A 15,991-nucleotide genomic window follows, 5' to 3' on the forward strand; every position below is an offset into this window, starting at 1 on the left:
CAGAATTTATATATATATATATATATATATATATATATATACATAGAGTGAGCAGGGCGGTGGGACTTCGGCAGCAGGGAGCATGGACTAGGTGAGAGAGTGCACTGCAGCGTAGGATAACCTGGGCGAATATCTTACAAGCAGACTTCCATCGGGTCCGTTTCCTGGTACAAGCTGTTTACGATGCCCTGCCAAGCCCAGCGAACCTCCATGTCTGGGGGAAGAGCGAGACACCTTCCTGCCTTCTTTGCTCAGGAAGAGGCTCTCTAGAACATCTCCTCAGCAGTTGCCCAAAGGCTCTGGCTGATGGTCGCTATCGTTGGCGCCATGACCAGGTGCTTAAGGCAATTGCTGAGAGCTTAGCCTCAGCCATCAGCACCAGCAAACACCATCATGCACCAAAGAAGGCAGTCCCCTTCATCAAAGCTGGAGAGAAACCTCAGGGACGACCACAATTAACAACAGGTCTTCTCCACAAAGCCTCGGACTGGCAGTTGCAGGTCGACCTGGGAAAACAACTAAGGTTCCCTCAGCACATTGTAACAACAAATCTCCGCCCAGACATGATAGTTACCTCTGAGGTTGCAAAACATCTTATCATGCTGGAACTTACAGTGCCCTGGGAAGAGCGTATTGAGGAAGCAAATGAGAGGAAACCTGCTAAGTACCAGGAACTGGTGGAGGGGTGCAGGGAGAGAGGCTGGAAAACCTTCTATGAGCCTATAGAAGTCGGCTGTAGAGGCTTTGCAGGACGTTCACTGTGCAAAGTCCTCTGTCGTTTGGGCATTACAGGGGCGGCCAAGAAGAGGGCCATTCAATCCGCGAGCGAAGCCGCAGAGAAGGCCACTGTGGTGTAATGGGTTTTATTATGAAAGGGGGGTTTTATTATGAAGCGTCTAACAGGAAGTACCGGAACTACTAGGTGCTCAGGGTAATGTGAATGAATGTGAGTTGGAAAATGACGCATGAATAAATGCTGTTCAGTTGCTCTACAATGTGTCGCTTGAATCTATGCCCAATAACACGACATGGTGTCAGAAGTCGGGCGGCAGTAAGAGCTTAATCGCCGGGGAGTGAAAGTAAGCTGTTCTGGGAGTGAAAAAGAAGGTTTTATCAGGAGAAAATAATGTCGGATGCAGAGGAAGCGGGAGCAAGCGCACCGCACATGCAGCCTCGCAGGGTACCGCCCCAGCTACAGTTAAACGGAGGCAACAATGCTAACGTAAATCCACCCCCGAACGCCACATTCACCATTCAGCCTCCCGAAGCGTTTGATTTTTCTAAGCCTCAGCAATGGGAAAAGTGGATACGGAGATTCGAAAGATTCCGTCTAGCCAGCAATCTGCATCTTAGCTCCGAGGCTAACCAGGTAAACACGCTCATCTACTGTATGGGGGATGAAGCGGACGATATTCTACGAGGTCAAACTTTATCGGACGTGCAGAGACAACAGTATCAAGCGGTAAGAGATACTTTGGACGTATATTTCGTGCCCAGGAAAAACATTATCTACGAAAGAGCCCGGTTTAATCAAAGAGTGCAGCTAGCTAATGAGACTGTTGACTCGTTTGTCACCGCGCTTTATGCTTTGGCGGAAAACTGCAACTACGGTGCACTACACGATGAGTTAATAAGAGATCGCCTCGTCGTGGGACTCAGAGACACTAGCTTAGCTGAGAGATTACAAATGGACAAGGATTTGACGCTGGAGAAGGCAGTAAATCAAGCCCGGCAGTCAGAAGTGATAAAAAGGCAACAAACAGACATCAGAGGAGAGAACAACACGGAAATAGATGCTGTGTCAGTGAAATATAGAAAACAACAACATCCAAAACAACAGTATCCAAAACACAAGTCCCCAACTCAGCCAAAGTACACAGCTAAGTCTAAAACACCAAATGAGAGATCCTGCTATAGATGTGGGAAAACACCTGCACATGCTAAAGTTCAATGTCCAGCAAAAGATGTGACCTGTCATACTTGTGGTAAGAGAGGACATTACAGCAAGGTGTGCAAGTCTGTTAAATCCGTGCATGAGATAGAAACAGAGAAATATGATGACACACCCATGTTCCTTGGTTCTGTGGACGCAGGTTTAGATCCTTGGTATGCAGATCTTACCATCAGAAACCACAAAGTCAGATTTAAGATAGACACGGGAGCGGATGTTTCAGTTATCCCAGCCCAGATGTACTACAGTATAAACCAAAATGTGTCAGAGTTATGCAAACCAGACAGACCATTGTTTGGACCTGGGGGCACTCCTCTCAATGTGTTGGGTATGTGCAGAGAAACATTGTGCAAAGGTGAAGAAGAAATTGAAGAAAACGTATATATTATCAAAGATTTGCACATAGCACTGTTGAGCAGGCCAGCAAGTGTCAAGCTAAACCTTGTGTCTAGAGCAGATAGCATAGACACGGAGGTGCTAAAGGAGAAATATCCAAAGCTGTGTCAGGGTTTGGGGTTAATGCAGCAACCTTATACTATTAAGCTGAAACCTGACGCTGTTCCTTTTTCTCTGGCCACACCAAGACGGGTCCCCATTCCTTTGTTGGGAAAAGTGAAACAGGAACTGGAAAAAATGGAGTCCATGGGAGTAATCAGCAGAGTTGAAGAGCCAACTGAATGGTGCTCAGGTATGGTCCCAGTGCCAACCAAAAATGACTCAGTGCGCATTTGTGTGGACCTCACTCACCTCAATGATGCAGTGTGCAGAGAGAAGTACATCTTACCGTCAGTGGAACAGACACTTGGATCCCTGGCTGGAGCAATTGTCTTCAGTAAGTTAGATGCCAACAGAGGGTTTTGGCAGGTCCCATTGTCACCTGAGTCAGCACACTATACAACATTCATTACCCCTTTCGGACGCTACCATTTTAACAGACTTCCTTTTGGAATAGCCTCAGCCCCAGAACATTTTCAACGGAGAATGTCAGTGATTCTCAATGGGCTATCAGGCGTGGTTTGTCACATGGATGACATACTCATTTGGGGAAAGGACCAGCAGGAACATAATGTCAGACTTCACACAGTGCTTCACAAACTGCAGGAGGCTGGTGTCACACTAAATATGGAGAAATGTGACTTAAGCAAACATGAGGTAAAGTTCCTTGGACACATTTTGTCCGCGAAGGGAGTCCAACCCGACCCGGACAAAATCAGAGCAGTCAAAGCGATGAAAGAGCCGTCAAATGTCAGCGAAGTGCGCAGCTTTCTTGGGATGGTCAACCAGTTAGGTAAATTTATTCCAGGACTGGCTGAAAAAGACAAGCCCCTAAGAGATCTGCTTTCAAAGAAAAACCAGTGGGTTTGGGGCTATGCACAACAAAAAGCATTTGATCAGCTGAAAAGTGAACTGACATCAACTCCTGTTCTCACACTCTATGATCCAAACAAAGATCTTAAGCTGTCCGCTGATGCCTCATCCTATGGACTCGGAGCAGTCCTATTTCAAAAAGAAGGTGAGCAGTGGAGACCGGTAGCATACGCCTCACGCTCCTTAACTGAGACAGAGCAGAGGTATGCACAGGTGGAGAAGGAGGCGCTTGGACTAACGTGGGGATGTGAAAGATTTAAAGACTTCCTCATCGGGAGACACTTCTCCTTAGAAACTGACCACAAGCCACTTGTCAGTCTGCTGGGACTACAAGCCCTAACCGAGCTTCCACCCAGAATCCAGCGGTTCCGACTTAGGCTCATGAGGTACAGTTACTCCATTTCACACACTCCAGGCAAAGCACTCTTCACAGCGGACACCCTTTCACGCGCACCTGTCGAACAAGATTCAGATCCTAAAGCTGCAGCAGATCTAATGGCTGACACAAACATCTACGTTGATGAAATAATCAGAAGCCTACCTGCGAGCTCAACATACATCACACAACTGAAAGAACAATTAAAGGCAGATAAAACGTGTTTTGAAGTCATGTCTTTGTGTCAGAGAGGCTGGCCAGATTACAGCCATCTCACGGGTCCAATCAAAGCATATTGGCCACACAGAGACACTCTAACTGTATGTGATGATTTGTTACTGAAAGGCACCAGACTCGTGATTCCTACCACTATGCGCAACTCTGTTCTCAAAGCCCTACATGAGGGACATCAGGGAATGTCCAGGTGCAGAGAGAGAGCTAGAGAGACAGTGTGGTGGCCTGGTCTGAGTGGCCAAATCAACGAGCTTGTAAAAAACTGCACCACATGCATTAAGGAACGAGCCAATTCAGTGGAACCATTAATGCCCAGTGTGCTCCCGGAAAGACCATGGCAAAAAGTTGGAGCTGATCTTTTTACTCTTAACAACAGTAACTATGTTCTGGTGGTGGACTACTATTCCAGATTTGTGGAGTTAGCAAAACTGACGCCCACGAGATCAGAAGATGTTATAGTACACCTAAAGTCAATCTTTTCCAGACATGGCATTCCAGAGCTTTTCTACAGTGACAATGGACCTCAGTTTTCAAGCCAGTTGTTCAAAGACTTTGCAGCAGAATACGGTTTCAGACATGTAACCAGCAGTCCAAAATTTGCTCAAAGCAATGGTGAGGCTGAGCGTCACGTCCAGACTGTGAAAAGACTACTAAAGAAAGCAAAAGACCCATATCTTGCACTTTTAGCCTACAGAGCGACCCCATTGGCTAATGGATACAGCCCAGCGCAACTACTAATGGGACGGAGACTTCGTACGCCAGTTCCTCAGCTTCCCTCGTTGCTCATTCCCAGCCTGCCGAATGAGGCTACAGTGGTGAAGAGAGAGAGAGAAAGGAGACTAATGGACAGTTTAGTGTTTAACAAAAGACATCGTGTGAGAGATCTTCCTCAGCTTTCACCAGGACAACCGGTGTGGATCACAGACACCAAGAGTGAAGGGACTGTTATCTCACCTCATTCTACACCCCGCTCATACATCGTGGAGAGCCCTTCAGGAGTCATCAGGAGAAATAGACATCATCTATTGCCATTGCCTGAAATCACACCAAAGGTTCAAATTCCAAGTACACCAGTCTGTCCAACAGAGGGCGCCAGGCTCACACCAAACTACTCAGAGTCTGCAGTTAAGACTCCAAAGGCAGCTTCCCCAGGTCCTGTCAGAACCAGGTCTGGTAGAAGTGTTATAAAACCTCAAAGACTGGACTTGTGAATACAAAAGAGTACGGGAAAAAAATAAAAATAAAAAAGAGAATGTGTTCTATAAGTTGTTAAAAGAAAAGAAAAGAAAATGTTTTCGTTCATGCAGTAAATGTTCATTTAAGTCTGCATTCATCTCCTAGAAAGGGGGATGTGGTGTAATGGGTTTTATTATGAAAGGGGGGTTTTATTATGAAGCGTCTAACAGGAAGTACCGGAACTACTAGGTGCTCAGGGTAATGTGAATGAATGTGAGTTGGAAAATGACGCATGAATAAATGCTGTTCAGTTGCTCTACAATGTGTCGCTTGAATCTATGCCCAATAACACGACAGCCACAAGGTGGCTTTGGATTAAGAGGGCTGATCCGTGGACTGCTGCTGGGACGCAAGTCGGGGCTTGATCAACCCCGGCTGGGTCGCCTGGGCGAGGGTGTATGATGTTGCGAGACCCGAAACACCCAATGATCCCAGGATACATCACTGAGGATGCGTCCCAGAGCATCCATGAGATGTTTCTTGCATATATATATATATATATATATATATATATATATATATATATATATATATATATATATATATATATATATATATATATATATATATAAAAATTGCTTTATTTGTTTATTAACATGTATGTGTGCATCAAAAACGAGAATGACTGCTGAACCAAATTAAGATTAAGATGTGTTCTGGCGTCTGGGGTGTTTATTTAACCAATCAGATAAGAGTAAATCGAGAGTCAGCAAGAAGCTCATTTGATTGGCTACAGAAGAAGTCTTCTTTGTGCTTGCAAAACTCAGTGAGTGAGAGAACCTTGCCAAAACTTTAAGCGCAGCTAAAGGAAAGACGGAACAGTGCAAATCGGGGGAAAAAACGTGTCAAAAGTGTAAGCGTGGAAAAATGGAAGTCGGAAGAATACAGATCATATTTGTTTTGCAATGGCATTGAGCTGCAGTTTCACAATACATTAATTACACTTACAAATAACAGTAAAATGCTACAAATATATATTTTTTTCTTCTTACACCTGAAAGGCGATTTACACCTTTACAAAGAATACGCTATATATAATATGCGGCCCCTTTAAGAAACATGACACCGCGCGCCCTGAGCATGCGCAGAAGAGAGAAGCGCGAGACGAGAGCAGACTCTCCAGATGAAGCTGAAAGCGACGATCGTGAATGAAAGACAAAAGTGGAATATTTTCTCCGGATGCCTTATATTTCCAGTCTGCAGGTGAGAGATGTTTCTCAGATTACAGAGTTTAACATTAATCAGCTCCAGAGTTTACATGTTTAAGGACCAATGTAATGAAATGTGTTTGGGTTTATTATTTGAGTGTAATAATATGTTAGGAGAGAGTTTTTCACAGACTCTGACTCTATTACACCAATAATATGTGCTTAAAGGAACACTCCACTTTTTTTGAAAATAGGCTCATTTTACAAGTCCCCTAGAGTTAAAATAGTTGAGTTTTACCGTTTTTGAATCCATTCAGCCGATCTTTGTATCTGGCGGTAGCACTTTTAGCATAGCTTAGCATACATCATTGATTCTAATCAGTCCATTAGCATCTCATTCAAAAAATGACCAAATACACTTTCAATATTTTTCCTATTTAAAACTTGACTCTTCTACAGTTACATCGTGTGCTAAGACCAACTGAAAATTAAAAGTTGCGATTTTCTACACCTATATGGCTAGGAACTACTTTCTCATTCCTGCGTAATAGTCGCGGATCTTCGCGGCCGTACCATGGCTGCAGCGGCGCAATGATATTACAGCGCCTGAAAGTAGCCCCCAGCTAGGTAACTTTCAATGTGACCGGCACTAAGTTCGTGTAGTTGTAGTTGTAGTTGTCGCAGCCGACAAATTGTGTTGTGGATTTAGCTGTGTGATTAGCCATGGTTCTGTGTGTTGTAAAGGGCTGTGATAGTAAGTCGAAGGTGTAACTACCACCATGTTTCACAGAATACCAACGAATCATTGCGCCGCTGCAGCCATGGTACGGCCGTGAAGATCTGCGACTATTACGCAGGACAACTTTTCATTTTCAGTTTGTTTTAGCACACGATGTAACTGTAGAAGAGTCAAGTTTTAAATAGGAAAAATATTGAAAGTGTCTTTGGTCATTTTTTGAATGAGATGCTAATGGACTGATCAGAATCTGATGTATGCTAAGCTATGCTAAAAGTGCTTTAGAGAAGATCTCAGACATCAGCATAATGAATGAGGGAAAACAGGGAACTTTTAGAGACAAAGAGGCTTTTCAGCAGCTCAGTTAAACATGATGGTCCTGTTGTTTCTCTCAGACTTTGGACAGGAGTTGAACAATTCTTGTTTTGAAAGCAATAGGCATGTGCCGGTATCAAATTTTCATGTTGCGATTAATTGCTTAAGCTTTTATCGCGGTATACGGTATTATCGCGATATTGAAATAAGTTGCAAAAAAAGTGTTGTCATACTATAACAGGTTTAATAACTTTCTTATAACAAAAGAACCAAACCTTTAAATACAATAAAGCAATACACAAAAAAGTATAAAGTAAACAAATATTTAAAACAGATTAAAGTGCAAAAGAATTATAAAGAACAATAGGTAACACTTTACAATAATGTCTCGCCAGTTAATGCATTAACATTAACAAAGAGCGAATAGCTACATTTTTTACAGTTATTCTTCTTTAATAACGTTAGTTAAAAAAAGCAACTGTCAGTGTTAGCTCAGGTCCATTAAATAATACAGTTACAACTTTTGATTTTAATAATGTGTTATTCTTTTGCTAAGATTAATACATGCTTTAGAAGTATTTTTCATTGTCAGTTTGTTAATGAATGAACTAATAGAGCCTTATTATAAAGTGTGTGACTGAACAACAATCAGAACATATTCAAACAATATCTAGGGCATGTAATTTAGAAAATGAATAGCCTTAAGTCTTTAAGTATTAAGTATTTGGTTATGCGATGTTACCGGGGAAACGGCTGCATTTCTGCTGTTCCGTCAGCGCCCTCTGCTGTCAGAGAGTGAATGGGCATATATTCATTCAGCATGTCTCATTCACTCGTTCCGCCATGTGCTCGTGTTTGTTTACATCAGTGCGCGTTCCTCGTTGACATATTGTTCATTTTAAATGGTTGATGGGTAAAGTATTCTTAAAATGCATTCTAAAAATCTGAATAATTTGTAAGAAATAATTATTCACGGTATTTTGAAGTGCCCACGATAACAATATTGTGCATGTTCATTATTGCGGTATATCGTATTACCGTTTACCGGCACATGTCTAAAAAGCAATTAATATCTAACTTGTACCAAACTACTCCATATTCCTGACATAAATAATATGTAATTAAAGTAATCCAGTGTCAGGGTACCCGTGGGATCTTAAAAAGTCTTAAAAATGTCTTTAAATTCAAAATCTAAATTTTAAGGCCTTAAAAGTCTTAAATTCGCTGAAGTATTGAGTTCTAGGTCTTAAATAATTTTAAACGGGTCTTAATTTTCCTACGTCCATGTAACGCTACTCCATTGCTCATTGAAATGCTCCCGCAATGTTTTAGAGAGCGTGTGTGTGTGTGTGTGTCGTTTTTTCGCTAGTGAGAGACCAACATGCATCTTATATTGCGGCCGATCAGCTTTCATGTTATTGGCGCGAGGCTCTCTCTGATTGTACCACAGACACATCAAACGGATTTTATTCTTCAGCTTCAGTTCTCCAGTTCTTCCAGTTCACGCGATCGTGAAAGCAAAGGCGAATCTTTCTCACCTGCCATCTTGTATAATGACCAAATAAAAGTTTCATATGCCCGATAGCACTAAACAAAGAGTTTAAAAAGCGATGGAAACCCCGAACTCATTCGCTACTGACACACGGACCGATGTCAGACTGGCCGCAGATTCTGCATGCGTTTGCCGCCTGTCAGCGCTCTCGCGAGTGTACAGAATCTAGGCACATTCATAGATATCCATATCTATGGGCTCATTACTGTAGGTCTTAAAGTGAAAGCAATCCAATATAGCCTAGCCTATACCCGCTCCTGCCTGTGTCGTTAGTATTAATCAAACAACAACAACGGGGAAAAACAAACAGTAGCCTACCTAAACTAAAGCACTGTTTGTAGTCTGTATATTTAAATTGTATTTATTTGTCCTATTGTCAAACAAGATTCATCCATTTTGTTTGTTTTATTGCCATGTATGACTATTGTGCATCTAATATAATGATATGGTAAATGTGGCATCCTAATTATAAAAAAAAAAGAAACTGAAAATGACCGCCACAAAATCAGTAATTTTGATCTCACAAAAAAATGTATATACATACACACACACTACCGGTCAAAAGTTTGAGAACGGTTCGATTTTTAAAATATTTTTTAAAGAAGTCTCTCCTGCTCACCAAGGCTGCATTTATTTGATCCAAAATACAGCAAAAACAGTATTATTGTGATTTTTTTTTTTTTTTTATTTTTTTTTTTACAATTTTAAGTCTTAAATTTGACTTGGTGAAACCTGCAGATACCCTGAGTGTAAATTCAGTAACTTCTCTTTGATTTTTCCAGGTCTGGTCCTGTGGGCGTCAGTATCTCACAGTGATCACAGTTCACACCTGCAGTGAAGCCCCTCCCACAACAATTCACCAATAAATACTGGGAATATTCACATCATCCTACAAGAGAAGGACAAACTCCAGGTGTAGCAGCTGAAATCTGTGTGACTGTTAAAGATGGAGTTTATTAAAGAGGAGATTAAAGAGGAGATTGAAGACATGAGTTATCCAGATCCATCCAGAATAAAACATGAAGATACTGAGGAACAAATAGGTTGGTGTCCATTCTTGATTCTTCATTATTGACTGCATTAGTGGCTGTGAAATAATAAGCAGCAAAAGTGCATCTTTTTTTAGTTTGGGCTTTCGTGTTTCAAGTCAAGTAACGATAAGTGTTTGTATGAAAAATACCAATATTTTAAACTGTAGACTATCGTCTCTGACCCACAGTCACCAGCACGAGCATGAGAGGGTTGAGTTCATGCTTGACGTAACTTGAAGTGTGACTTCAGCGCGCTGAGAAACTCTGGTCATGCGTATGTCGGAGGCTGTCAGTTTTCTCGTCAAGAAAGCTTGAAGCTTCATGTTGCTCTTTACTCACACAAACACCACTTTAAAGCTACACTGTGTAGCTTTTTTAGTCTATTCTTAGCTAAAAACACTTAGTTCTTTCAAAAATATATGTGCTCATTAATGTATATTTACTTCTTTCAAGTAATAAAGTATTCTCGTAAGTTTATAATATGCCATTGAAAATACATACGGGTAAGGGGTTCGAATGCGGGTCGCCATGTTGCTCCTCCATCTTGAAAGTACATTAGCCAAAGAGGGACATACCCGTAAATTCAAGCTTCGCCTTTCGCGTTTTAACACTCGATGGCACCGTGTCCATCGAACTGGAAGCCATGTTAATCTTGGACTAAATCGGCCACCGTAGGAGTTAAAACGAAATCGGAATTGAGAGGAACAGAAACTAAAATTCACTGGATGGTCATATAGATTTTCACCGCTAGATGGGGGAAAATATCACACAGTGTAGCTTTAATTTACAGCCCGCAGATGTCACACTTACCCTGTAACTACATGAAACAAGAGGGTAACAAACATCACTTTAATTTACAGCCCGCAGATGTCACACTTACCCTGTAACTACATGAAACAAGAGGGTAACAAACATCACTTTAATTTACAGCCTGCAGATGTCACACTTAAGGCCTGTTCACACCGGGATGATTTTCGCTTGTGTTTAACGCCTCGTGACTAAACAAAGGGCGCCAATGTGAGTGTGCACACCGGCGCGCAAAACGGCAGGCGTAAAAGCGTCATAAAAAAAACGCATTGGTTTTGTGTTAACTACCAATGAGATTGGGGCTTTTGTTCATGTGCCTGGAGCTGCTGAAGTTACAGTAAAATGACTTGCTGCAAATGCTGCTTGCCAGTTAGCAAAAGTGTGAATGGTTTTTGGAAACACAAAAATACTGCCTGAATCCGAAATCGCCCCCTATACAACATGACATCATGACTTTGCGTAAACATACACACCACTTTCTAAAGCCAAATGGCGTGTTATCTGTACGCATTTTGAGCTATCCGCGTGTATGTGTACGCCATGTGATTCCGCGTGTATGTGTACGCCGAAACAAACATCATCGCCGCGTGTATGTGTACGCCGTGTGATTCCGCGTGAATGTAAATGGATTTATAAACATACTAAATTATGTTTTTTTTTAAATGTAAAATTGCAGAATGTTTCTTGTGATGGGTAGGTTTAGGGGCAGAGGCAGTGTGTGTGTGTGTGTGAATTCAGTCACTCTTCTCATTCATTCAGGTGAGAAACCTCATGTGTTTTCTCTCTGTGGAAAGAGTTTTTCATGGCTAAAGAATTTTAAACAGCGCCAGAAAACACACAGATTGCGTGTTCCTAATGTAATTGAGGGAACTCATGTTCGCATCTTTGTAACTTTAAAGGTGATGATGTATGGGGCAACTCTTTGAGCAATGTTGCTTGGGCACTTTTCCCGTTTAGAATGGGCAACAAATTTCTATCTGGATACTTTAGATCAGTCGTGGGCTCAGACTTAACTCCAACTGTATATAAGGAAAATTATATGAATATAAAAAAAATCAATCATAAATGATTCCACTGCATCAATACTAATTTGTGATAAATTTAATTATTAAAGTTTCAATCTTAAATAAATTCTTTTACTATAATTGCATTAAACGATTGGTGTCCTGCTGCTGTGACTTCACCGTTGCAGGCTCACTTTTGGCTGATTCAGTGGTTAAGGGCGGCCATTTTGTGTCGACATCATTGTAGTCCTGAGTTTGTAACACTTAAGTGTCACTTTAGTCAGCATTTACGAATCAGTCTTAGACTTGCTTTTAGCTTTGTTGGGGTAACAGTTTAGGACCCAGGACCAGTAGTGAAAAATGAAGACCAAGAGTCAGGAGTTAGATTAATTAAAGAGAAATTTACTGAAGAATAGTTTGCAGTTTCATCAGCAGAAGCCAGCTTCAAGTCTCACAGTATTCCGTAGCCTATATTTTGGACCTTTTATCGTCTATTGTCTTTTAATATAGTCAACTTCTACATGTTGATGCCTTCTCAAGCCCCCGTATGAGCTGTGTTTGTAATGTTTGAGCACGACGTGAGGATGGACCGTTTGCAAGGTTGCTTTAAAATTCCGCTATTGCTGTAATAGTGTCACAGAAACTAAATACTGTAAGCACTAAGCTCCGTGCGATCAATCAAAGTGTGGACGGCTGTAACGTGTAACGCTGTAACCTGATAACTATATCACGAAGAGAAATCACAATGTCCTGTATCGACAACCTGCCAATAATAAACGTGCTCACAAATATTACATGCATATATATGATTGCCATGCCACGGCGGGCCAGACTAAAAACCTACACTAGATTGGTGTGCGTGATTGAGAATGAACGTCACCTGTGAGGCACACCGGTCTCGAGTCCTCTCATGAGGGAGCACGGAGACCTAAAAGGACGAGCGACTCCAGTGAAAGACGAGAGAGGACCAGGCCTGGACTTTAAGTTGTGTTTTATTTACGTTTTGTTTATGTATGTGTGCGGCAGTCGTCCGTGAGGGGCTGCCGCTTTTACTTTCACTTTGTTTATTTGATTAAAGTTTATTGTTGATCGTTCGCCGGTTCCCGCCTCCTTTTTCCCACACGAACTAACCTCGTTACATATACAATTCTATTGAAGCGGTAGTGGATTTCAGAATCCACCTTTCAGCTTCTTTATAAAAGTCTCTTAGTTCTATAAAAGTTCACACTTGTAGTTCGGTTCGTTTGGTCCGGACCAAAAAACAAGAACAAAACATATAGTCCTGGTCCGCTTAGCGTTCACACTGGCATTTTTAACAGCAAACCTAAAGTTACTGAACCAAAGGCATAGGGATACGGTCACAACCTGATTGGTCGGCTTTTATGACGTATATTTCGTGACGGAGCTTGCTTACCGCACATTCAAAACAATGCTGTGTGCTGGATTAAACGCCATCATTTTATGCGTGTACATATGGTTTTATTTTTACCAGCTGAGAACTCACGAAGAGCTCATAAAATGTTCAAAACATTCAAAACAGCACCAGGATTTGCTCTGTTGTATGCAGAATTGAAGATCTGCATATATCGATGAGGCACTTTACCTCCTCGTTGCTCCACGTTTGCCCTCTACTCATTTTGGATACACCGATCTTTCCGCTTCGTCAAATCAGCTGACTTGTAGCGTCGCATCTTGTGACATTACGTCCTGTTTTTGGTTCGTTTACATGTCTTTGGTCCGTTTTGCATTCATATATCAATCAAACCACACTAGAGTTCGTTTGGAAGCGGACTGAGACCCATCTTTTTAGCGTTCTCGGTCCGCTTGTTTGGTGCGCACCAGGGTTTGGATGGCAGCGTTCACATGTGTTCAAATGAACCGCACTAACCGAGCAATCGCACCAGGGTCCGTTTTAATCGAACCAAACATGACAAGTGTGAACACACCCTTAAACAACTTTTAATGAGATTCTTTTTACACTTAAGTTAAAGCTTAAGACTATTCTTAAGAGCATTTCTTAAAGGTTTTATAAATACAGGCCCAGATTTCTTGTTTTCTGCTGAGTGTTTTTAATTTTCACATTTAACCTCATTGAACTGATTCTAACTACTTTATATGTTTATTTTAGACCAGATGGAAGTGACGGAGCAACGACACAAACTAAATGACATAAAGAAACTCTGTGACTTCAAAACTCAAGAAACAGAAGCCAAAAAGCTGCACACCTGCTCTCAGTGTGGAAAGAGTTTCACACAAAAACGAGACCTTAACAGACACATGAGAATTCACACTGGAGAGAAACCGTATACATGCACTCAGTGTGGAAAGAGTTTCACACAAAAACGAGACCTTAACAGACACATGAGAATTCACACTGGAGAGAAACCGTATACATGCACTCAGTGTGGAAAGAGTTTTACTCAATCATCAGCTCTCAGTAGACATCTTCTCCATCACTCTGGAGAAAAACCATTCAAGTGTGATCAGTGTGGGAAAGATTTTATTTCATCCTCAAATCTTAAAAAACACCTGATGGTTCATTCAGGTGAGAAGCCTCATGTGTGTTCTCTCTGTGGAAAGAGTTTTTCACGGCTGTACAGTTTCAAACTGCATCAGAAAACACATGATGAAGTGAGAGATCATGTGTGTTGTGACTGTGGGAAGAGCTTTACTACATCTAGTCATCTGAAAGAGCACCAAAGAACTCACACTGGAGAAAAACCTCACAAGTGCTCATATTGTGACAAGAGTTTCAATCGGTCTGGACACCTGAAATCACATGAGCGACTTCATACTGGAGAGAAGCCGTACCACTGCACTCAGTGTGAGAAGAGTTTTAACTGTGATCAGTGATGAGTTTTAACATTTAACTGTGATCAGTGTGGTAAAGATTTTATTTCATCATCAAATCTAAAACATCACCTGATAGTTCATTCAGATGAGAGACCTCATGTGTGTTCTCGAAAATAAAATCAAAATTAAGTGAGTTTATGCTACAAGCTAAATTATCTTCCAATGGGGTGAGAAAAATAATCTAGTTTCTGATTGAAATCTTGTTTCTTGTTTCCGTCCCAAACAGAAATAAGATCATTTTTCTCACCCCATTTGGCTGATCATTTTGCTTGTTTTAAGGAAAAACACTTCATTTGAGTGTTTTTCCCCCCCAGAAAACAAGAAAAAATATCTAATGTCATTTTTCTAGTAAATACATCTTGATTTAAGAATTTTTAGATATTTGAACTGGAAACAAGAAAAAAATACTAAACAAGAAGAGCATTTTTTGCAGTGTAAAGACAGAGGTAAAGTGATGTAGGCTAATGAATATACAGTTTATTTAATTGCATAGTAGTAAAATACTAATGTTCGCTAATTAATTCCAGTTTTACCACACAGCCAGTGTGATTTTGTAAATAAAAACGCATGCAATATCACTTTTTTAATAGCCTAATGTTTTCACTCTACAGTTGTGCAGTTTTAAGGGGACATATGGCAATTTTAAAATGTATTTGCCAAAATTAGTAATGATATTTATATACAGGTTTATTTAAAATAGCAACATTTTATTTAAAATTCACATTAAATATCTACATTTCTCAGTTTAATTCATGGTGAAAACATGAATGTGCATAGTTTAGTGGAAGATTGCTGCCATCTACTGGAAAACAAACACTTTTGCTAGTTCTCAATGAATAGTGTGTGCATGAATGCTGGATGCTATTACTCTTGCTATTTGTGTTTAGGTTGCAATGTGGCAAAGGTGCTATTTTTGTATAGTTTAACTATCATCAGCATTAAAAAAAAACAAAATAATAATAATAATATCATGAACATAATGACGGGGTAGAATGGACTGGACATATAAAACAACAACAATGAAAATAAAAATAAAAACATCAATGCATTACAAAAATAAAACAGTAGTAATTCCACAATTTAGGCTGATAACATGTAGTGCTAAACCTTACAAGGGGTACCAAGTAAAATCTTGCCTAGGGCAGCAAATTGGTCTGGGCCGGCCCTGAGTGCAGTATCTGCATTTTGGGGGTCAAAGATCACATCGGTGGTCATGGTTTTTATCTATAAAAAATGTCTTCCTAAGAAGGCAATACATGAATGCATTGCCACTAATCTACCCACAACATGTTTGACTGGCTGGTGTAAAAACTTTAAAGCCATTTTTCTCAGTTTCAGTGTTTGCGTACTTACTGCACTTAGCCTTTGTAGGGCAGTATA

The 15,991-nt window shown here is 40.8% G+C and overlaps 1 protein-coding gene across 1 annotated transcript; it reads left to right on the plus strand.

Annotated features, from left to right (window-relative positions):
- The first annotated feature begins 6,166 nt into the window (after window positions 1-6,166).
- LOC307129997 (uncharacterized protein) lies at window positions 6,167-15,548 on the plus strand. Its single transcript, XM_079822827.1, has 3 exons — window positions 6,167-6,368; window positions 9,699-9,959; window positions 13,887-15,548. The coding sequence occupies exons 2-3, from the start codon at window positions 9,863-9,865 to the stop codon at window positions 14,609-14,611; spliced, it is 822 nt and encodes a 273-aa protein (XP_079678953.1). The 5' UTR covers window positions 6,167-6,368; window positions 9,699-9,862; the 3' UTR covers window positions 14,612-15,548.
- Window positions 15,549-15,991: the final 443 nt, after the last annotated feature.

The sequence above is a fragment of the Gobio gobio genome (genome assembly GCF_949357685.1).
Source record: "Gobio gobio genome assembly, chromosome: 8".
In the NCBI taxonomy this organism is placed as follows: Eukaryota; Metazoa; Chordata; class Actinopteri; order Cypriniformes; family Gobionidae; genus Gobio; species Gobio gobio.